Here is a 20623-nt window from a genome sequence, read left to right on the forward strand (position 1 = left end):
AGACCTAAAGTGATTCAGTACAAGTGTACATATTTGAGGGTAAATGAGGTATTATGGTAGTAACTCCCAAATCTACTGTTTTGGTGACAAGCAAAGAGGAATTTGAGAAGAAATCTGTAATTTATATCAGGATTTTCAATAGTTGTCATGACATCTTTGTGAAGTTGAATATTACATCAGGTGGAAACAATGCTTGTGGCTTTGTTTCTGGTGGCTTTTCTCTGAACCTCAAACTATTAGCTATCTGCCCATGTTAACACAAAAGATACTTACATTTGTTGTTGAAGACTATGTTAAACATGAACAGCACAATCTTTGGCTTTAATGTTGAGATCTTGTTTTCTTTTTCTTGATTTGAAAGAGTGGGTCATTACCTAAAAATGGTTGGGAAGGGACTTTGGCTTCTCAAGCTTAAAAGAAACAAACCAAGTTTCCAGTAGGCCATGAATAAAATTACTCAGAGGGTTGGAGAGTTTGTGTTGTCCTAAAAATAGACATTTTGTTATTCTTCATTGCTCACTTCTCTAACACTGGTGGAGAATGGTGGAAAACTCTTGGGGAAAGGATAAGGGGGTCAGACACTGGAGAATGAATTTTCTTTTTTCATTTGGCACATGTTTATGTGATCACATTTTCATTCTATTTATTCCCTATCTAATTACTTCAGTTTGTTTGCTTTCTTACCCCTAATAAGGTTTTTAAGCTTTTTTGGGGGGCGGGAGGGGTTTAGATTTTTCATTTATAAAAATATATACATGGTTGTTGAATAAAATAGAAAACTAACAAAAAGTAGAAGGAAAAAACCCCTCATGCGGGGTTCCGTTATTTTTTCTCCCTTTTCAATTACCTTTGCTGTGTGGAAGAGTGAGAAGTTTTAAGAAGGGATTAGGGGTGCCTGGGTGGCTCAGTCAGTTAAGTGTCGAGCTTTGACTCAGGTCATCATGATCTCACGGTTGGTTCCTGAATTCAAGCCCCACATCAAGCTGTCTGCTGTCAGTGCAGAAACTGCTTGTGACTTTCTGTCTTCCTCGCTCTCTGCCCCTCCCCCGTGCTCTGGAAAGTAAACATTAAAAAAAAAAAGGGATTCTAAATGTACTCTGGTGAATATATATAGTATTTTAATATTTGGTAGTTGAATATCATCAGGTATAGTTTTTATATATTGCCTTTTCTACTAGCATATTTCTAGGTGTATGTGTAATTAATTAATAAAGTCTGTTTTTAAATTATTAAATTATTTAATTATTTTTGTATCCCACTAATGATCACCCATTGTATTTAATTTCATAAGCTGCTTGGAAAGGAACAATAATTTTTTTTTTCATAATAAATTTCATTGCTTCTACTCTTTTTGGAAAGAATATATATAGTAAAAAAATATATATATTATAACGCAGTGACAGAATGTCACAGACTGTGGCTTAAAAGACATTTATTTTCGGGGCGCCTGGGTGGCTCAGTCGGTTAAGCATCCGACTTTGGCTCAGGTCATGATCTCGCGGTCCGTGAGTTCGAGCCCCGCATCAGGCTCTGGGCTGATGGCTCAGAGCCTGGAACCTGTTTCTGATTCTGTGTCTCCCTCCCTCTCTGCCCCTCCCTCGTTTATGCTCTGTCTCTCTCTGTCTCAAAAATAAATAAACGTTAAAAAAAAATAAAAAATAAAAAAAAAAGACATTTATTTTCTCCCACTTTCTGGAGGCTAGAAGTCTAAGATCAAAGTGTTGGCAACTTTGATTTGTTTTGAGGCCTCTCTCTCTGGCTTGCAGATGGCCGCCTTCTTGCTGTGTTCTCACCTTGTCCTCCCTTGGTCTTTGTGTGTCTGTGTCCTAATCTGCTTTTACAAAGACATCAGCCGTGTTGGATTAAGTCCCACTCATATTGGCCTCATTTTCTCTTTAAAAGCTCTGTTTCCAAATACCCACATTCTTTGGGGTTAGGGCTTTATAGGATTTTGGAAGGGACACAACTTGGCCTATAATAGCACCTGATTAATCATTCTTGTGAAGTGCTTACTGCCTACGTTAGGCTTAAATTTGTAAAATATGCAAAACCTAAAGTAATTTTGTGTCGGGCTTTCCATTTGTAGTTAAGGAAGCTCTTCTGATCTACTCTTAGGCCTCAAGATGAGATGAAAGGGCTTCTGATACTTTCTTTTTGGTATTTGAACTATTTCATGAAGGAGCCATGTAGAGTAAATTTGCTTTCTTTTTTTCTGCAGACTTTATTGTAAAAAGTATGAACGATTGCTAACCATAAACTAATAACTATTGCAGGTAGTTAAAATATGTAATAGTACAGTCTTAGTTTCCTGTCAGTTTCTTAGAGTCAGTTGAGAGGATTTTCCTTTGATGTGCTAAAATAATATTCAGTGATTTTTCTCCAAATAGGTGTATGCCTTGTAGGTTTCTTTGGAGAACTCAGCATTTTATTTACACGTGTGAATAAAGCATTATGAAAGTTTTTAATATCAACTTTGTGGAGATATAATTTGCATACAATAAGTTAACATAAAGATTGTAATTTTAAAAATTTTGTAATGTTTATTATTTTGAGAAAGAGAGAGAGAGAGAGAGAGAGAGAGTGAGCAAGCCGGGGAGGGACAGAGAGAGAGGGAGATAGAGAATCCGAAGCAAGGTCCAGGCTCTGAGCTGTCAGCACGGAGCCTGATGTGGGGCTCGAACTTGCAGACCTTGAGATCATGCCCTGAGGTGAAGTCGGACGCTTAACCCACTGAGCCACCCAGGTGCCCCTAAAGATTGTAATTAGATGTTTTGATAGATGTATGCACCTGTTCAGTCACCACCACAGTTAAGAAGATACAGAACATTTCTGTAATCTTACGGAATAAAATTTTCTTATGTTCCTCTGCTTTCCAGTTCTCACTCTACCCCATGACCCCAGGATACCACTGCTCTGCTTTCAGTCTCTACAGATTAGTTTGCTTTTTCTATAATTTTAAATGACTTAAATCATGCTGTTTTGTGTCTGACTTCTTTCACTCAGAGTAATGATTGTGAGAATTCATCCACCTTGTTGCATGTATCAGTAATTAATTTGTTTTCATTGCTGGGTAGTATTCCAGTGGCTGGCCATTAAGTCACATTTAACTGATGAACATTTATATTTTTTCCAGTTTTTTACTATTATGAATAAAGCTGCTGTGAATATTCATGTAAGTCATTATGTGGAAATATGTTTTTATCTTTCTGGGGAGTGGAATGAGTAGGTCATATGATTCTTAAATTTTTAAGAATTGCCTAACTTTTCCAAAGTGGTTTTTTTTTTTTTTTTTTTTTTACATTCCCACCAGCAATACCTGAGAGTTCTAATTGCTCCAGAGCCTTGACAACATTTGTTATTGTCAGTCTCTTAATTTCAGCTGTTCTAATGGATGTGTAGTGATATCTCATTTAATATGCATTTACCTGATAATTAATGATCTTAAGTATTTTTTCATGGGCTTACTGGCATTCCTGTTCTTTTGTGAAATGTCTGTTCACATAATTTCACCCATTCATTTGTTTTTAAAAATATTTTGTTTTTAAATTCTCTCTTCACCCAATGTGGGGTCCAAACTTAAAACCCCAAGAGTGAGAGCTCCACCAGCTGAGCCAGCCAGATGCCCCTTGATCACCCATTCTTTTTTTTACCTTTCATTTTTGATTGGCTTGTTTCTTTTCTTACAAAAGAGTCATAATTGTTATGTAACTGGTTTATTATTTAAAAAATTTTTTTTAATGTTTACTTATTTTTGAGAGAGAGAGAGAGTGTGTGAGTTGGGTAAGAACAGAGAGAGAGAGAGAGAGGGAGACACAGAATCTGAAGCAGGCTCCAGGCTCTGAGAGGTCAGCACAGGGCCTCATATGGGGCTCGAACCCAGACACCACGGGATCATGACCTTAGCCAAAGTTGGACACTTAACCAACTGAGCTACCCAGGTGCCCCTATAACTATTTTTTAAGAATAAACTTTAGACTTTGAAATGTGGATTCCATATGCAGTTAAAAGAAATAATGCAAAGATAATCTGTGTACCCTTTGCCCAGTTTTCCTCAATGGTAAACTATATAGTATAATATCACAGCCAGGATGTTGACACTGATACAATCCACCATTTGTGTCCAGATTCCCCAATTTTACTTGTATTTATTTGTGTGTGTGTGTGTGTGTGTGTGTGTGTGTGAAAGAGAGAGAGAAAGAGAGAGAGAGATCTATTCTGTTTTGTGACTTGTGTAGTTGTCATAATAGTAAAGATACATAATGGCTCCGTCACTGCAAGAATCTCTTTTGTTGCCCTTTTATATCCTTCCTTCCCTTTCTTGTTCTTAACCCACAGCAGCCACTAATCTTTCTCCACTTCTCTAATTTTGTTATTTTTTTTAAATATGAAATTTATTGTCAAATTGGTTTCCATACAACACCCAGTGCTCATCCCAACAGGTGCCCTCCTCATTGCCCATCACCCACTTTCCCCTCCCTCCCATCCCCCATCAACCCTCAGTTTATTCCCAGTTTTTAAGAGTCTCTTATAGTTTGCCTCCCTCACTAACTTTTTTATCCCCTTCTCCTCCCCCATGGTCCTCTGTTAAGTTTCTCAGGATCCACATAACAGTGAAAACATATGGCATCTGTCTTTCTCTGTATGGCTTATTTCACGTAGCATAACACTCTCTAGTTCCATCCACGTTGCTACAAAAGGCCATATTTCATTCTTTCTCATTGCCACGTAGTATTCCATTGTGTATATAAACCACAATTTCTTTATCCATTCATCAGTTGATGGATATTTAGGCTCTTTCCATACTTTGGCTATTGTTGAGAGTGCTGCTATAAACATTGGGGTACAAGTGCCCCTCTGCATCAGCACTCCTGTATCCTTTGGGTAAATTCCTAGCAGTGCTACTGCTGGGTCATAGGGTAGGTCTATTTTTAATTTTCTGAGGAACCTCCACACTGTTTTCCAGAGCGGCTGCACCAATTTGCATTCCCACCAACAGTGCAAGAGGGTTCCCGTTTCTCCACATCCTCTCCAGCATCTATAGTCTCCTGATTTGTTCATTTTGGCCACTCTGACTGGCGTGAGGTGATATCTGAGTGTGGTTTTGATTTGTATTTCCCTGATGAGGAGCGACGTTGAGCATCTTTTCATGTGCCTGTTGGCCATCTTCAAGAGTGTTATATAAATGGAGTCATACAGTATGTAACCTTTTAGAATTAACTTTTCTCACTCAGCATATTTCTGTGGAGATTAATCAGAATTGTCATGTGTATCAGTAGTTTATTGTTACTGCTGAGTGGTATTCCATGCTATGGATATACCACAGTTTGTTGAAATATTCATCCATTGATGGACATCTGTGTTGTTTCCATTTTGGCTGATAGGAATAAAAGCTGCTGTGAATACTTCTGTGCAGGTTAAAAAAATTTTTTTTAACATTTATTAATTTATGAGAGAGTGTGAGTGGGGGAGGGGCAGAGAGAGAGAGAGAGAGAGAGAGACAGGATCTGAAGCAAGTTCTAGGCTCTGAGCTGTCAGCACAGAGCTGGAAGCAGGGCTTGAACTCACTGACTGCAAGATCATGACCTGAGCTTAAGTTTAATGCTTAACCAGTTGAGCTACCCAGGTGCCCCTTGTGTGCAGGTTTTGTGTATTAATTTCCATTTCCCAGGGATAAATACCCAAGAGTGAAATTACTTGGTTGTATGAGAATTCTAGGGTTCTATAAAACTGCCAAACTGCCTAGTGGCTGTAACCCTTTTAAATTCCCCCCCCCCCCCCCCGGCAGTATATAAGTGGTCCATTTCCTCTGTGACATCGCTATCATTAGGTGTTGTTACTATTCTTTTTATTTTAGATGAGAGCCATTTTGATACATGTGTAGTGATATTTTGCTGTGGTTTTAATTTGCCTTTCTCTAATAGCTAATGAAGTTGGTTATCTTTAAATGTACTTTTTGGCATTTCTGTGTCTCCTTCAGTGAATTGTTTGTCGACGTCTGTATTAGTTTGCTGCAACTGCCATAACAAAATACCACAGACTGAGTGGCTTGATTGACAGAAATTTAATTCTCACTGTTCTAGAGGCTAGAAGTCTACCGTCAGACTATAGGCATGTTTGGTTTCTCCTCAGGGCTCTCTCCTTGGCTTACAGATGTCTGCCTTCTCTCTTTGTCCTCACGTTGTCCTGTCCTACAATCCAGAAGGCTGACAGACTGCCTTCATTTTGTTCCTTTTCTCCCTTTTAATCCAAGGTGGCTGTGTCTCTGACATATAATCCCATTTCTGTTCCTGGCTTTTGTTATGACATCTGAATATATTCATGAGTGGTACCTGTGATCTCTTAATCAAGTAATTTTCCAGCCACACTTTTGAAAAAAGGTCTGAAGACGCATTCTTAATACTCTACAATATGGGTAGGCTGAAAAATTTCCAAATCTTCAAATTCTAGTTCTTTTTGCTTAACAGTTCCTTTAGTTTATCTTTCTCATTTCACTGTAAACATCAAGGAAAAATCATGCTGTGCCTTTAATACTTTACTTAGAAATCTTCTTAGCTAAATATCCAAGTTCATCACTTTCAACTTCCACTTTTCATATGACATTGGAAGAAAATTGAGACAAGAATTACCTTTCATCCAGTTCCCAATAACTGCTCATTTCCATCTGAGATCTCATCATAATCACTTTTAACATCATACTCCTACTAACGTATTTTATTTTGAGAGAGTGAGAGTGACAGAGACAGAGAGAGAGGAGAGAGAGGGAGAGCAGGTGTGTGGGAGGGGCAGAGGAAGAAGGAGAGAGAATTTCAAGCAGGTTCCATGCTCAGTACAGAGCCTGATGCAGGGGCTTGATGTCACGAACTGTGAAATCTTGACCTGAGCCCAAATCAAGAGTCAGACACTTAACCAAGTGAGCCACCCAGGCATCCTGCTCATTATTGTTTCTAATTCTTAAGAAGTGATATATTTTAATAGGTTTATAATGTACAAGATTGAAATAGGGATTTTTTTCTTTTCTTTTGTATAGGAATGAAGATCTAAAGCAAATGTTGGAGAGCAACAAAGATTCTGCTAAATTGGATGCTATGAAACGGATTGTTGGGGTAGGTAAAGTAGATCATTTTAATATTGGAAAATGGACACGTAGTGATTATTTTAAGTATGTATTAAATAATATATTAAAACATGCCATTTCCCTTTAATATTTGCTTAGTATAGCCTGTGTAAAATGTTTTGAAAGAAGTTTGGAGTGTCACAATTCAGAAACTTGAGTTTTAATTCCTTTTTTCTGAGTTCTTATTTCCCTGTCTCTAATATCAAGATATTTCTCCTGAGGTAGGAAAAGCTAATCATTTTGAAGACAAAATAAGATTATGTACAATATTTTGACTTCCCACAAAGAGGGATACTAATTAACTAAAGGATTTTTTTTTGTCATTTAAAGGCCTGAAAATTCTAAGCATTTTTTTTTTTTTGGTTGTCAAATTCCATTACTATCAATAGCAAAATTATTTTTGAAATTTGATTAGGATAATAATGGAATTTATATTTTAACCTTCTTCCTTTCATCCCTCTTTCCTTGTCTTTCAGTAACATTGTATTTATATTTTGTAGTTTTTATTCTAGAAATCTTGTACATTCCTTATTCCTTGTTAGATTAATTTGTGTATTTTTAAATCTTGGTGGCCGTTATGAATGGTCCCCTTCATTATATTCTTAATATTAATTATTACTGGTGTATAGGAAAATAAGTGACTTTTCTTTGTTATGCATCTGGTCTTTTCAGTTAACTCTCTTCTTAGCTCTAACTGTTCTTCAGATTCTAAGTTTGGATTTTCCGGGTAGAAAATTACATTGTTTGGAAGTTATGAGAGATTTATATTTTATTTTCAAATATTTTAAACTAATTTTTATATGAAAAAAAAGCCTACTGGGATCTGTATTGGAATTGGATTAACTCTGTAGATCAATTTTGGGAGAATTAACTTTTTTTTTTTTTTAATTTTTACTTATTTTTGGGAGAGGGAGATAGTGCACAAATGGGAGAGGGGCAGTGAGAGAGGGAGACGCAGAATCTGAAGCAGGCTCCAGGCCTTCATCTGTCAGCACAGAGTCCGATGAGGGTCTCGAACCCATGAACTGCAAGATTATGACCTGAGTCAAAGTCAGACGCTTAGCCAACTGAGCCACCCAGGTGCCCCAAAAGAATTAACATTTTTACAGTATTTTGCCGTATGACCCATGATCATGATTCTGTTTCTTCACTTGTTCAGGTCATCTTTAATTTCTTTCAACAACGTATTATAGTTTTTAGTGTTACATTTTATTTATTTATTTATTTACTTACTTATTTATTTATTTATTTTAATTTACATCCAAATTAGTATATAGTGCAACAGTGATTTCAGGAGTAGATTCCTTAGTGCCCCTTACTCATGTAGCCAATCTCGCCTCCCACAACCCCTCCAGTAACCCGTAGTTTGTTCTCCATATTTATGAGTCTCTTCTGTTTTGTCCCCCTCCCCTGTTTTTATATTATTTTTGTTTCCCTTTCCTTATGTTCATCTGTTTGTCTCTTAAAGTCTTCATATGAGTGAAGTCATATGATTTTTGTCTTTCTCTGACTAATTTCACTTAGCATAATACCCTGAAGTTCCATTCACATAGCTGCAAATGGCAAGATTTCATTCTTTTTTTTTTTTTTAATGTTTATTTATTTTTGAAACAGAGAGAGACAGATGGGGGAGGGTCAGAGAGAGGGGGACACAGAATCTGAAGCAGGGTCCAGGCTCTGAGCTGTCAGCACAGAGCCTGACGCGGGGCTCGAACTCACAGACCGCGAGATCATGACCTGAGCCGAAGTCGGATGTTTAACCGACTGAGCCACCCAGGCGCCCCTACATCTTCTTTATCCATTCATCCATCGATGGACATTTGGGCTCTTTCCATACTTTGGCTGTTATTGATAGTGCTGCTATAAACACGGGGGTGCATGTGTCCCTTTGAAACAGCATACCTGTATCCCTTGGATAAATGCCTCGTAGTGCAATTGCTAGGTCATAGGGTAGTTCTATTTTTAGTTTTTTGAGGAACCTCCATACTGTTTTCTAGAGTGGCTGCACCAGCTTGCATTCCCATAGTGTTACATTTTAAGTTCTATTATTTTGTTAATACTTTTTTAAATATCTTGTGTTTTTGATGCTATTGAATGATATATTTCAATTTTCAATCAACAATTATTTTTTACTAACTTCCCCTTTTGCTAAGTAATTAATAGTTATTTTACTTTGAATTTTTCCCACTGAGCTATTGTAGCAATCATTTGTTCACCTTTACTTTTGTCCAGTTTTTAATATTTCTAGGTAGCACCACAGTTCTATGTGGAACCTTACTCAAACATTTGAAATATTTTCTGTTCATGTAAGTGTGTTTCATTTCAAAACATCTTTTGGCTAGAAGTAGTTCACTGGAGTCAGTCAGTTAGAATTTTATATTGGCTTTAAAGTTTCTTATATTTTCTTAAAGTAATTTTTAAAGTTTAAATTTCTCTTTATATTTATATTCCATGAGCCCTGAAAATGGGGTTTGTCACTTTATACGATTGCAGAGTAGTTTTAAACTCTTTTCATCATAGTTAGAAACATTTCTAAATTTATTCTGCTAAAATTTTAAATGTTGGGTATTTTACCAAGTTTTTTTCTCAAATACATCAAAGTGTTAGCAGTGCACATCTGACTGTCTTTCGTACTTGGTAGTCCTATGATTCAGTAGAGAATTTTTTCAGCAATATCTACCAGTGTGAAACCATGATGGTAGTCACAGTTTATTTTATTATCTTTCTTTGGTAATATCTGAGACTTACTTAGTATCATGGGGTAATGTTTCCAGTGTTTGATATGTTGAATAAAGTCTCATGTATGCCAAAGCATTCCTAGAGGGAAAAAACCACCTACTTCAAAATCTTGTGGTCACCTCTCACACAGCGAGACTCAAGTTGAAGAACTCATACATTATTTTTCTTAATATTTCTGGAAAATACCTGTCTTGTGTTTATAGCATATGTCCATGTTTTATGTTGGCTTGGTGAAATGTGGTGAACTAAGGAGACTTTGAAATGTATTGTTTCATATAGTGAATTTAGAAATAAGTTTTTTAGCTAAAATATTGATGAGTAGTCCTTGGAGGAATGGAATATTTGTAATGAAATCTGTGGTGTATTGAATCTTTCATATATTTTCTTTTGGTAAGTGTTAAATGTTGAAGGTTTTTCTCAGATTAGTTTACTTGTCTTTGTAGTTATGGGATAATGAGCAAATCTGAACCTTTCTTTGATACGATTCTTAAAATGCCGAAGTAAAATTACTGATATATGTGATTTTCATAGCCATTCACCTTACAGGGTATTTGGTTGGATAGTACTGACCTTAAGAAAAATAAAAGTAATTTCAAAGTTCCATATGTTTTTGTAAATATTTTTGAAAAGATCTTAAACTAAATACAAGTGGTACATTATTATTGTTGGATAACTGAGAAAATCCATGTAAGAAAAAGAAACTAATAATGTGTTCATGTATGATAAACATTTTTGGTGTAAACTTTTCTAGACATTGTTCATTCCTCTCTTCTTTCCTTTAACAAAAATGTTTCAGTTGTATGTGTGCCTTAAAAGATTCATCTTGTGCATGATGCTGGCATCTTGTTGTTCTTGGGTTGGAAATTGCTTAAAGGGCCAAGATTTTTCTGCCATGTTGATATACATCAGGACCAGTTCCATAAGCAGGTCTGAGTTTTTACTAGCGATATAATACCTTAGTGAGTTTTCTGTCAATTTTGCTCCACTGTTACTTTATGGAATATAAATCAAGGATCAGTTCATTTTCTATTTCTTCATTTATTCTAGGTTGCTGATTTTTAAGAGCTGGAATTGGGTCTGAGACTCTGTAAGATCTACCTTTCTTGCTTCCTTCCCCACCATCCTTCCCTCCGTTCGTTCCTTCCTTGTAAATTAACCAGTATTTATAAAATCAAAAATTTTGAACTTTTTAAAATAAACCATCTTTGTTACTGTGAAAAATGAAGCCAGTTAAAATTTAGAAAAGTACAATTTTTCCTCTTTTTTTCCCTGAGTTTAAAAAATTAATGTGGATTTTTGGATCTAGATAATTACTCATTATTTATAAAAAAACGTAAGCAACATGAAAATCCATCATAATAATACACCACATTAACAGAATGAAGGGGGAAAACCCACAAGATCATCTCAATTGATAGAGAAAAAGAATTTGGCCAAATTTAACACTCATGATAAAGCACTGAACAAACTAGGACTGGAAGGAAACTACCTCAACATGTTAAAGGCCATGTATGAAAAACCCACAGCTAACATCATAGTCAGCAGTGACAGACTGAAAGGTTTTCTTCAATAAGGAAAAAGATAAGGATGCCTGCTTTTGTCTCGTCTGTTCAATATACTATTGAAAGTTTTAGCCAGAGCAGTTAGGCGAGAAAAAGAAATAAAAGGCACCCAAATTGCAAAGGAAGAACTAAAATTATCTTTATTCACAGACAACATGATTTCATATTTAGAAAACTAAATATTTTATGGAAAAGTTTTAAAACTAATAAATGTATTGAGCAAAGTTGCGATATACAAATTCATTACATAACAATTACTTGTGTCTGTATACCCTGACAATGAACAATTCAAGAAAGATACTAAGACAATAGTCCTATTTACAGTAGCATTAAAAAGAATACAATACCAGAAGTAAACTAAGGGGGCAAAGACTTGTACCTTGAGAACTGCAAAATGTTGCTGACAGAAATTAGAGAAGACACAAATAAATGGAAGAGCATCCTATGTTCATGGATTAAAAGACTTAATATTTTTAAGATGTCAGTATCAAAGCGATCTACATATTCAGTGTAATTACTATAAAAATTCCAGTGATATTATTTGCAAAAAAAGGAAAATCTATCCTAAAATTCATACAGACCCTGAATAACCAAAATAGTCTTGAACAAATTTATAAGTCTCACACTTGCTGGTCTGAAAACTTATTCCAAAGCTACAGTAATCAAAACAGCGTGGAACTGTCACAAAGACAGACATATATACCCAACAGAGCATGCAGAAGTAAACCCTTAACTGTGTGGTCAAATGATTTTTGACAAGGGTGCGAGACCGTTTAATGGTGAAATTATAGTCTTCAACAAATGGTGCTGGGAAACTAGATACCACCTGCAAGAAAATGAATTTAGACCCCTACCTCATACTATATATAAAATAAGGCAAAATGAATCAAAGACCTAAATGTTAGAGGTAAAAATGTAAAACTTATAGAAGAAAGCATGGGGCAGAAACTTCATGACATGAGATTTGTCAGAGGTTTCTTAGATAGAAACCAAAAAGTGAGCAACAACAAAAAAATGGATAATTAGGGCTGTATCAAAATTAAAATCTTTGTGCATCATATGATACCACAACATTGTGATGAGACAAGCCTCAGAATGGGAAAAAAATATTTTCAAATATGTAAAAAGCCATCCCCCCAACATGAAGGGGTTCTCCTATATCCACTTATTCCCCAGGTAGAAACTAATAGGCAGTTTTTTTACTAAAGTATCTTAAGTGAACTACATCATGTAGAAATTTGTTGAAATTTCTATCATATCTGAAATAATCTGGTATCTTTTTTATCGTATCTGAAATACAGTACATCCTGGATTGACTCAATAGCAAAATAAGTATAAGAGAAAAAAGAGCCAGAAGTTGAAGACAGATCATTAGAACTTAGTTGAAGAATAGATTAATAAAAGGAAAAGAACTGAACATAGCCTCAGGGTTTTGTTGGATAATATCAAAAGATCTAACAAATATGTCCAAAAGGAGGAGAGAGATTGGGGCAGTAAAAATATTTGAAGAAATAACGGCCGGAAACTACCCAAATGAATGAATGACATAAACTTATAGTTGAAAAGTTCACTGAATCCCAATTAGGATAAACCCAAAGAAAACCATGCCTAAACACATAGCAATTAAACTGTAGAAGACCAAAAATAAAGAAATAATCTTGACAGTACCTGGAAAAACAATGATACATTACATACAAGGATCAGTGATTTTAATAACATCAGAAACCATGGCAGCCAGAAGTCAGTGGAACATCTTTAAAGTACTGAAAGAAAATAGAGGTGATACTTGAACAACACAGATTTGAATTTCATGGGTCCACTTATACGTGTTATATTTAGAGTACTGTGCTGTAAATGTATTTTCTCTTCCTTATGATCTTTTTTTCTCATAATTTTCTTAATGTTTTCTCTAGTTTATTGTAAGAAGAGTACAGTATATAGTATATATAACATACAGAATATATGTTAATCAACTGTTTATGTTATCTGAAGGGTTTCCGTTCAAAAGTAGGTTATTAGTAGTTAATTTGTGGGAGGAGTCAAAAGTTATACATGGATATTCGAATCTGCAGGGGATTGGTACCCCTAACCCCTGCATTGTTCAAGGGTCCACTGTATTTGGCAAGCATAAAGGCCTAATTTTATTCTTCTTTAGTTATACATGTCTGAGAGGTTTTAAATAGGTGTAGATACATAGGATAGCATAATATAAAGGCTAGCGGGGAGGTGGGATTAAAAGGGCCTGTCTGGTTGTAAGGTTTCTACATTTTATTTGACCTGGTACAATATTAAATCTAAGTAGACTGTGAAAGGTTTGTTGAATCTTGATTTATCCATCTAATAATCCTAGAAGAACCATTAAACGTTCTTCAAGAAGATATAAACAAAAAATCAATGTAAACATTAAAATACCAAATACTAACAAGTTCCCAAATAATGGGAATGACAGAGGTCAGTCAAACAAAACACACACAGTAAACAGAAAACAGATAATAAAATTGTAGACGTGGGGGCACCTGGGTGGCTCAGTTGGTTGAGTATCTGACTTCAGCTCAGGTCATCATCTCACGGTTTGTGAGTTTGAGCCCTGCATCGAGCTCTGTGCTGTTAGCACGGAGCCCGCTTTAGCTCCTCTACCCCCCTCTCTCTTTGCCCCTCCCCTACTTGCTGTGTCTCTTTCAAAATATATAAATAAACTTAAAAAAAATTGTAGACCTGAATCTAACGACACCAGTAATTATATTAAATGTGAATGATCTTAAGTCACCAACTAAAAGAGATTGTCAGATTGGATGAAAATGTTAAGATGCAACTGTATGTTCTGTAGGAGAAACCCATTTTTAATATAAAGACATAGATTAAAAATACAAGGATGGGAAATATATACTATGAAAACACTAAACAAAACATAAAAGAGCAGCTACCACCGCCACCCTGGCACTTTCCATTTCTCATACAGTCCTTTATTTTTTTCCATAGTACTCTATTTTACCATCTCACACATTGTATTTATTTGTTTATTGTTCCTAGCCCCCATTAGAAGGTAAGCTCCACTGGGCAAGGTGTATCCCCAAGGCCTACAGTACTCCTTGGCATGTAGTGTCCTTTCAGCAAATATTTGTTGAATGAATTTGACTGTAGGGTTTTTTTCTTCCCTCATCTATTAACATCTTTTTGAATAACCTTCTGTAGAACAGTTAGGGAATCCTTGGAATAGGACATAATAGGACAGAATCTTCAACTTCAGGTATTCATTGAATAACTGAAGGCATGGGCCCAAAAACATTTGTTCCCTCTTTCCTTATTTTACAGATGAGGAAACTGAGGGAGGTGTAAAAATCATAATAAAGATGTTTTAGCTGCATTATTTGTGAACCTTCTGTAATATGCAGTAGGTTTCACAGAATATTCAAATCATAATGTGATAGGTAAGGAAACAGAATATGAAAGGATTAGGTTATATTGGAGTGTTTTTAAGCTGTTATGTAGAAAGATGTTATTGAAAAATTGCTAATTGGGATTTGAATGCTTAAAATATCACATAGTATATAATAAAACTTTTGTCATGATTTTATAAAACTAATACCTTCCATCTTTTTTAAGATAGTTTTTAGATATGGTGTATAATTCATGAAGAATCCCTTTCCAGAAAATGATCCTGTTGTTAAACTTTATTTTGTAGCTACCAAAGTGTAGACTATTAAACGACATAAAGAAGATATATTCCGAGAATGAGAGTGAAGGAAATGAGGATACAGGTAGACATAAAACTACAGTAAATAGAAATAAAACAGCACAAATGAAGAGTGTGAGTTTAAAAATTTTAGAGGAAATTAGAATTGGACAACAATGTGGGCCAGGTATTTTTGGGTGGCTCTAGGGAGGGAGAATGATTAGAATTTTAGAGAATTGTGAAAAGTAAAAAGAATTGACTTGGGGGTGTGATAAGGCATAGAGTAACCAGAGAATGTTCTGGTAGTGAGTACGTCAGTTTACTTTGATAATAGTGTTGGTGTAGAACAATAATTGTTGCTGTGCTCAAGAGAGATGTTGTAAATTGTGAGGGCATTTAATATTAAGTGAAATAGTTTGGACTTTTAGGCAGCCAAGGGCTTTTGAAATCTTTGAGAGGGGCTGACATGTACACAGTAGTGTTTTAAGCATGTGAAACTGTCAGTGTGGTACATTATGAACAGGAGCAGGAGACTGTTGGAAAAGACCTTTGTGAGATGATGTTGACCTATTTTAGGATAGTAACAGCGAGAAAGGATTAATGTGATAGTACAAAGAAATCACAACAGGACCTAGTTACTCTGTACATGTGGGAAGAGACCAGAATAAATTTGTGGTTTCTGGTATCTGGGAAAATTGGTGGAAATAGGAAGTTCTAGCATGAATGCTATTTTATCATGAAAAATGAGTTTGGTTTTAACAAGTTTGAGATGAGGGAGACATCTAATGATGTCCAGTTACAGAAGTGTAACTAGGACCCAGAGTTAGGGCTAGAGTTTGGGGAATTGATCCCTATAGTGTGAGAGTTAAGTCATGAGGGTGAATGAAATGTTACGAGTTTCAGAGATTGTAGAATAGTGTAGCCTGAAAAGATGGTGATATACAGAACTTAGCGGGCAGAGGAGAGGACTTGGTGAAGAGAACTTTGAAATGTAATGGTTGGAGATAGGGAAACCTATGAAATGAAAGCCAAGGGGGAAATAGTTTGTCCACAATAACGTTTATTCCCCGCCACCCCCATTGCCAATGTATAACTTTAATATAAGAGCTTGGAAACTAAAGAACAGTACAAATATTTTTAAAGTATTTACAGCCTCATTAGCCAGAGAAAACTATTGTAAATGTTTTATTGTATGTCTTGAACTACTATATATTTCTAATGTGTCTGTGTGTTTGTATATTTATATTGATACTCAAGACTTTATTTGTTCTTTGATACCGATAATTGGGATAAGTAAAATGATTCAAAAAGACTTCAGCTTGTGAATTCCATAGCTTATTTGCTGATTCAATTTTCTAAATATTTAATGTATGTAGAATTTATGTTTTATTTTCAAATGACTAATTTATAAAAGATTTCAACTCTAATACTCCACTTTTATTCTTCAGATGATTGCAAAAGGGAAAAATGCATCTGAACTGTTTCCTGCTGTTGTGAAGAATGTGGCCAGTAAAAATATTGAGGTATTGTTTTGATTCATAATTTTCATAATTCTTTCTGTTGTAAAAGAATCATATACTTTTTGTTACTTTGAAATGTGACATAAGATCCTTAAGTATCACTAGATTTCTTTTGCTCTAAGTAAAATGTTCATAGTCTTAAATAGAATAAACAGTATTTGGATTTTTGGATGGGGAATGTGAAAAATAAATTGAAATTAATTCACCTGGGTGAATGGTGGTAACTTGTATATTCGTAGAAGCCAGTTGAGTTGGTGTTCTCTCGGGACTTAATATTAGGATAGCACATATCCAGGGGCACCTGGGTTAGCGTCCAACTCTTGGTTTTGACTCAGGTCATGATCTCATGGTTAGTGAGTTTGAGCCTTGGGTCAGACACCATGCTGACAGTGCAGAACCTGCTTGGGGTTCTCCTCCCTTCTCTCTTTGTTCCTACCCCACTCATGCTCTCTCTCAAAATAAATAAATAAACTTAAAAAAAAAAAAAAAAGATAGCACATGTCCATTGAAATAGACCTAAGTTCATTCAGTAGTAGGATAGTGTTTGAACGCAAGTATTATCACTCCAAATCTAGGGCTCTTTTTGAAACATGGTACACCCTGCCTCTGTACAGTAGGAAGTGAGCAGAAGGCAGGATGTAGTGTGAGCCTTTGAGTGCTTGTCTCTGTGTAGGTTTACACGTGGTGTTTGAATCAGGAATTCAAAGCACTTTGAGGCCAAGGTAATGTTGGGTCAAATGGACTCGTGACTTTTGATAGAGTGCAAAAGAAAAATATGAGCTAATGTAGAAGCCATTGAGTAAGATGAGTAGGATGAAGAGTTCAGTGAAGGGGATGAGAGATTGATCTGAGCAAACGGCTTGTATTTCAAAACAATGGAAGGTAGGAATGAAGAGAATTAATGACCACATCTCTCATGGATTTCACTGTCAACTGATGTAGGTAGTGATTGGAGGATCATGTTTACTCAGTAGGAAGTAGTGATATATACATGAGAATGAAAATGCCAGCACACATGCTGCTTCTTTGCCTGTTGCCAACAGTTTGAGGAATACTTAGTTCTCTTTTTGAGTCTGGAAAGTTTGGTAGGAGTAGCGGTCTTCACTGAAGCGTATTTTCAAGGTCTAAGTGTCATCAGAGCAGATGTTTTAGGTAGAGATAGGTAGATTATAAGAAATAGAAATTAAGGATATAAGGGAGTTTTTCACTTTTAATCAACATTATAACCTTTCATATATACTTTGAAAACCTTATGACAGTAAATTTCCATTTTCTCCTTCCTACCTTTTCCTAAGTTATCATACATTTTACTTCTAAATAATGCTAAAATCGCCAAAAAATATATGGTTATTATTTTTGCTTTTTAAAAGTCATTTTTCTTTGAAATATAGTTAACATGCCATAAACTTTTAAAGTGGGCCATTCAGTGATTTACCAAATTGTACAACCATCACTGCCATTTCCTTCTTCTGTATTTTTATCACCTCAAAAAGTAATCCTGCTTTCATCTGCAGTCACTCCTTGTGCCCTCAGCCCTAGGCAACTATGAATCTACTTTCTGTCTCTATGGATTTGCCTCTTTTGGGCATAAATGAAGTTGTACGGGGCGTGACTTTTGTATCTGGCTTCTTTCACTTAGCATAATGTTTTTGAAGTCCACCCATGTTGTAGTGTACATCAATACCTCATTTCTCTTTATTGCTGAATAATATTCCATTGTATGGACATACTGCATTTTATGTATTCATTCACCAGTGACATTTCGGTTGTTTCCACTTTTTAGCTATCATGAATAGTACTAAACACTTTGTACAAGTTTGTGTGTATACCTATGTATTCACTTCTCTCGTATGTACCTTGGAGTGATATTTCTGGTTACTGTGATATGGTTACTGTATGGTTTTTTGAGGACTTGCCAAACTCTTGCACAGCGCTGCATCATTTTACATTTCCATCGATACTGTATGTGAGTTATAATTTCTCCACATCCTCACCAATACTAATTTTTCTTTTTTGAAAAAAAATTACTGTCTCTTAGATTAGAGTTATCCTAAAGGGTATGAAGTGGAATCTCATTACTGCTTTTTGCAATTTGGATTCACATTTCTCTAATAAAAAACTGTTGATTGTCTTTTGGCCAGTTCTGCATCTTCTTTGAAAAAATGTCTGTTCAGATCTTTTTACCATTTTATAATTGGGTTTTCTTTCTGTTGTTTATTGTTAGAGTTCTTTATATATTCTGAATACTAGATTCTTATCTGTTGTCAAATTTGCAAATATTTTCTCCCATTCTGTGGATTATCTTTTCATTTTCTTGATTGTGTCCTTTGAAGCACAGACATTGTAAATTTTCATGAATTCGACTTCTATTTTTTCTTTGTTTCCTTACGCCTTGGGTGTCATATCTAAGAAATGGTTGCTTAATCCAAGGTCATGAAGATTTATATTTGTCTTTTTTCCTAACAGTTTGTAGATTTAACTTTTATATATAGGGCTGTGATCCATTTTGAGTCTCCATGCAATCACTGATCTGCTTTTGGTTACGAGTTTTGTCATTTTTAGCATTTCTTATAAATTAAACCGTACAGTATGATGTCTCTTGAGTTTTAGTCCTTATTTTTTAAATGTTTTATTTATTTATTCATTCATTCATTCATTCATTCATTCATTCATATTTGAGAGAGAGAGAGAGGGAGGGAGGGGCAGAGGGAGAATCAGAATCTGAAGCAGGCTTCAGGCTCTCAGCTGTCAGCAAAGAACCTGGTGCAGGGCTTGAACCCGAACCTGGAGATCCTGACCTGAGCTGAAGTTGGATGCTTAATCGACTGAGCCACCCAGGTGCCCTGAATTTGACTCCTTTTACCTTCAAATCTGAGATTCATCTGTACTATTTCATGTATTCCCATTTTGTTCCTTTTTTGCTGTCATCTGATATTTTTACAATTTTCAAATTTACCTTTTGAAATACACCTGAATAAAATGCTGTATGTGGTCATGTATTTTAATTTTTAATTTTTCTTGTATTTTAATTTTCTTTAACTTTTTCTTTTCTAATTACCTAGGGATAGATAAGTTGCATTGTCTGGGAAATGTATGTTTAATTTTTTTTTAAGTTTATTAATTTATTTTGAGAGGGAGAGAGTGCAAGAGCAAGCAGGGGAGCGGTACCCAGAGAGGGAGAGAGAGGATCTCAAGCAGGCCCTGTGTTGCTGGAACCCACGAACCGTGACATCATAACCTGAGCCAAAATCAAGAGCCAGATGTTCAACCAACTGAACCACCCAGGCGCCCCTGTATATTTAGTTTTTAGGAAATAGTGTCCTAGAGTTTTCCAAAGTGGCTGTATCATTTGCATTCCCACCAGCAATTGTATGGGAGTTCCAGTTGGTTCACATCCCTTCCAACACTTGACCTTATTAGACTCTAACATTAGCCACTTTGGTAGCTGTATAATGGTATTTCATTGTGCATGTATTTGCATTTTCTTTCTTTTTTTTTCCTTTAAATGTTCATTTATTTTTGAGAGGGGCGATGGGGGAGAGGGAAACAGAGGATCTAAAGCGGGTTCTTTGCTGACAACGCCCGATGTGGGTCTTGACCTCAACGGTGAGTTTATGACCTGATCTGAAGTCAGACACTTAACTGACTGAGCCACCCAGGAGCCCCTACATTTTCCTATATTTAGTGCTGTTGAACATCTTTTCATGATTTACTGGTTAGTCATATCTCTTCTAAAATGTCTGTTCATATCTTTTTTGTTTTATTATTAAAGTGTAAGAATTCTGGTTCTAGTCTTCTGTCAGATAGATGGTTATTTATTATTATTTATTTTCTCTTGGTCTGTGGCTTGCCTTTTTGTTTTCTTAATATCTTTTAAAAAACAAACATTTGATTTTGATAAAGTCCATTTTATCTTGTTTTTTTCTCAGTTGTACCTCATGGTTTTTGGTGACCTTTTTAAGAGATCTTTGTCTAACCTAATGTCAAAGATTTTTCCTGGTGTGTTCTAAAAGTT

General features: G+C 35.6%; 1 protein-coding gene across 5 annotated transcripts in view; it reads left to right on the forward strand.

Moving 5' to 3' along the window:
• AP3B1 (adaptor related protein complex 3 subunit beta 1) overlaps positions 1–20623 on the forward strand; it is a 267617-nt gene that overhangs the window by 32250 nt on the left and 214744 nt on the right. For 3 of the 5 annotated variants that reach the window (XR_009261343.1, XM_058729003.1, XM_058729014.1), the window contains exons 2-3: positions 7028–7103; positions 16537–16611. Coding sequence is in view for 4 of the 5 variants with exons in the window: in XM_058729003.1 (XP_058584986.1) it covers positions 7028–7103; positions 16537–16611 (151 nt within the window). In the remaining variant the exon portion in view is untranslated. Of the gene's footprint in view, positions 1–7027; positions 7104–10920; positions 10941–14763; positions 14844–16536; positions 16612–20623 lie in introns of those variants that run through there. The other 2 variants (XM_058729032.1, XM_058729023.1) reach the window with 2 other exon arrangements.

Source organism: Neofelis nebulosa, chromosome 1, assembly GCF_028018385.1.
Source record: "Neofelis nebulosa isolate mNeoNeb1 chromosome 1, mNeoNeb1.pri, whole genome shotgun sequence".
Classification (NCBI taxonomy): Eukaryota; Metazoa; Chordata; class Mammalia; order Carnivora; family Felidae; genus Neofelis; species Neofelis nebulosa.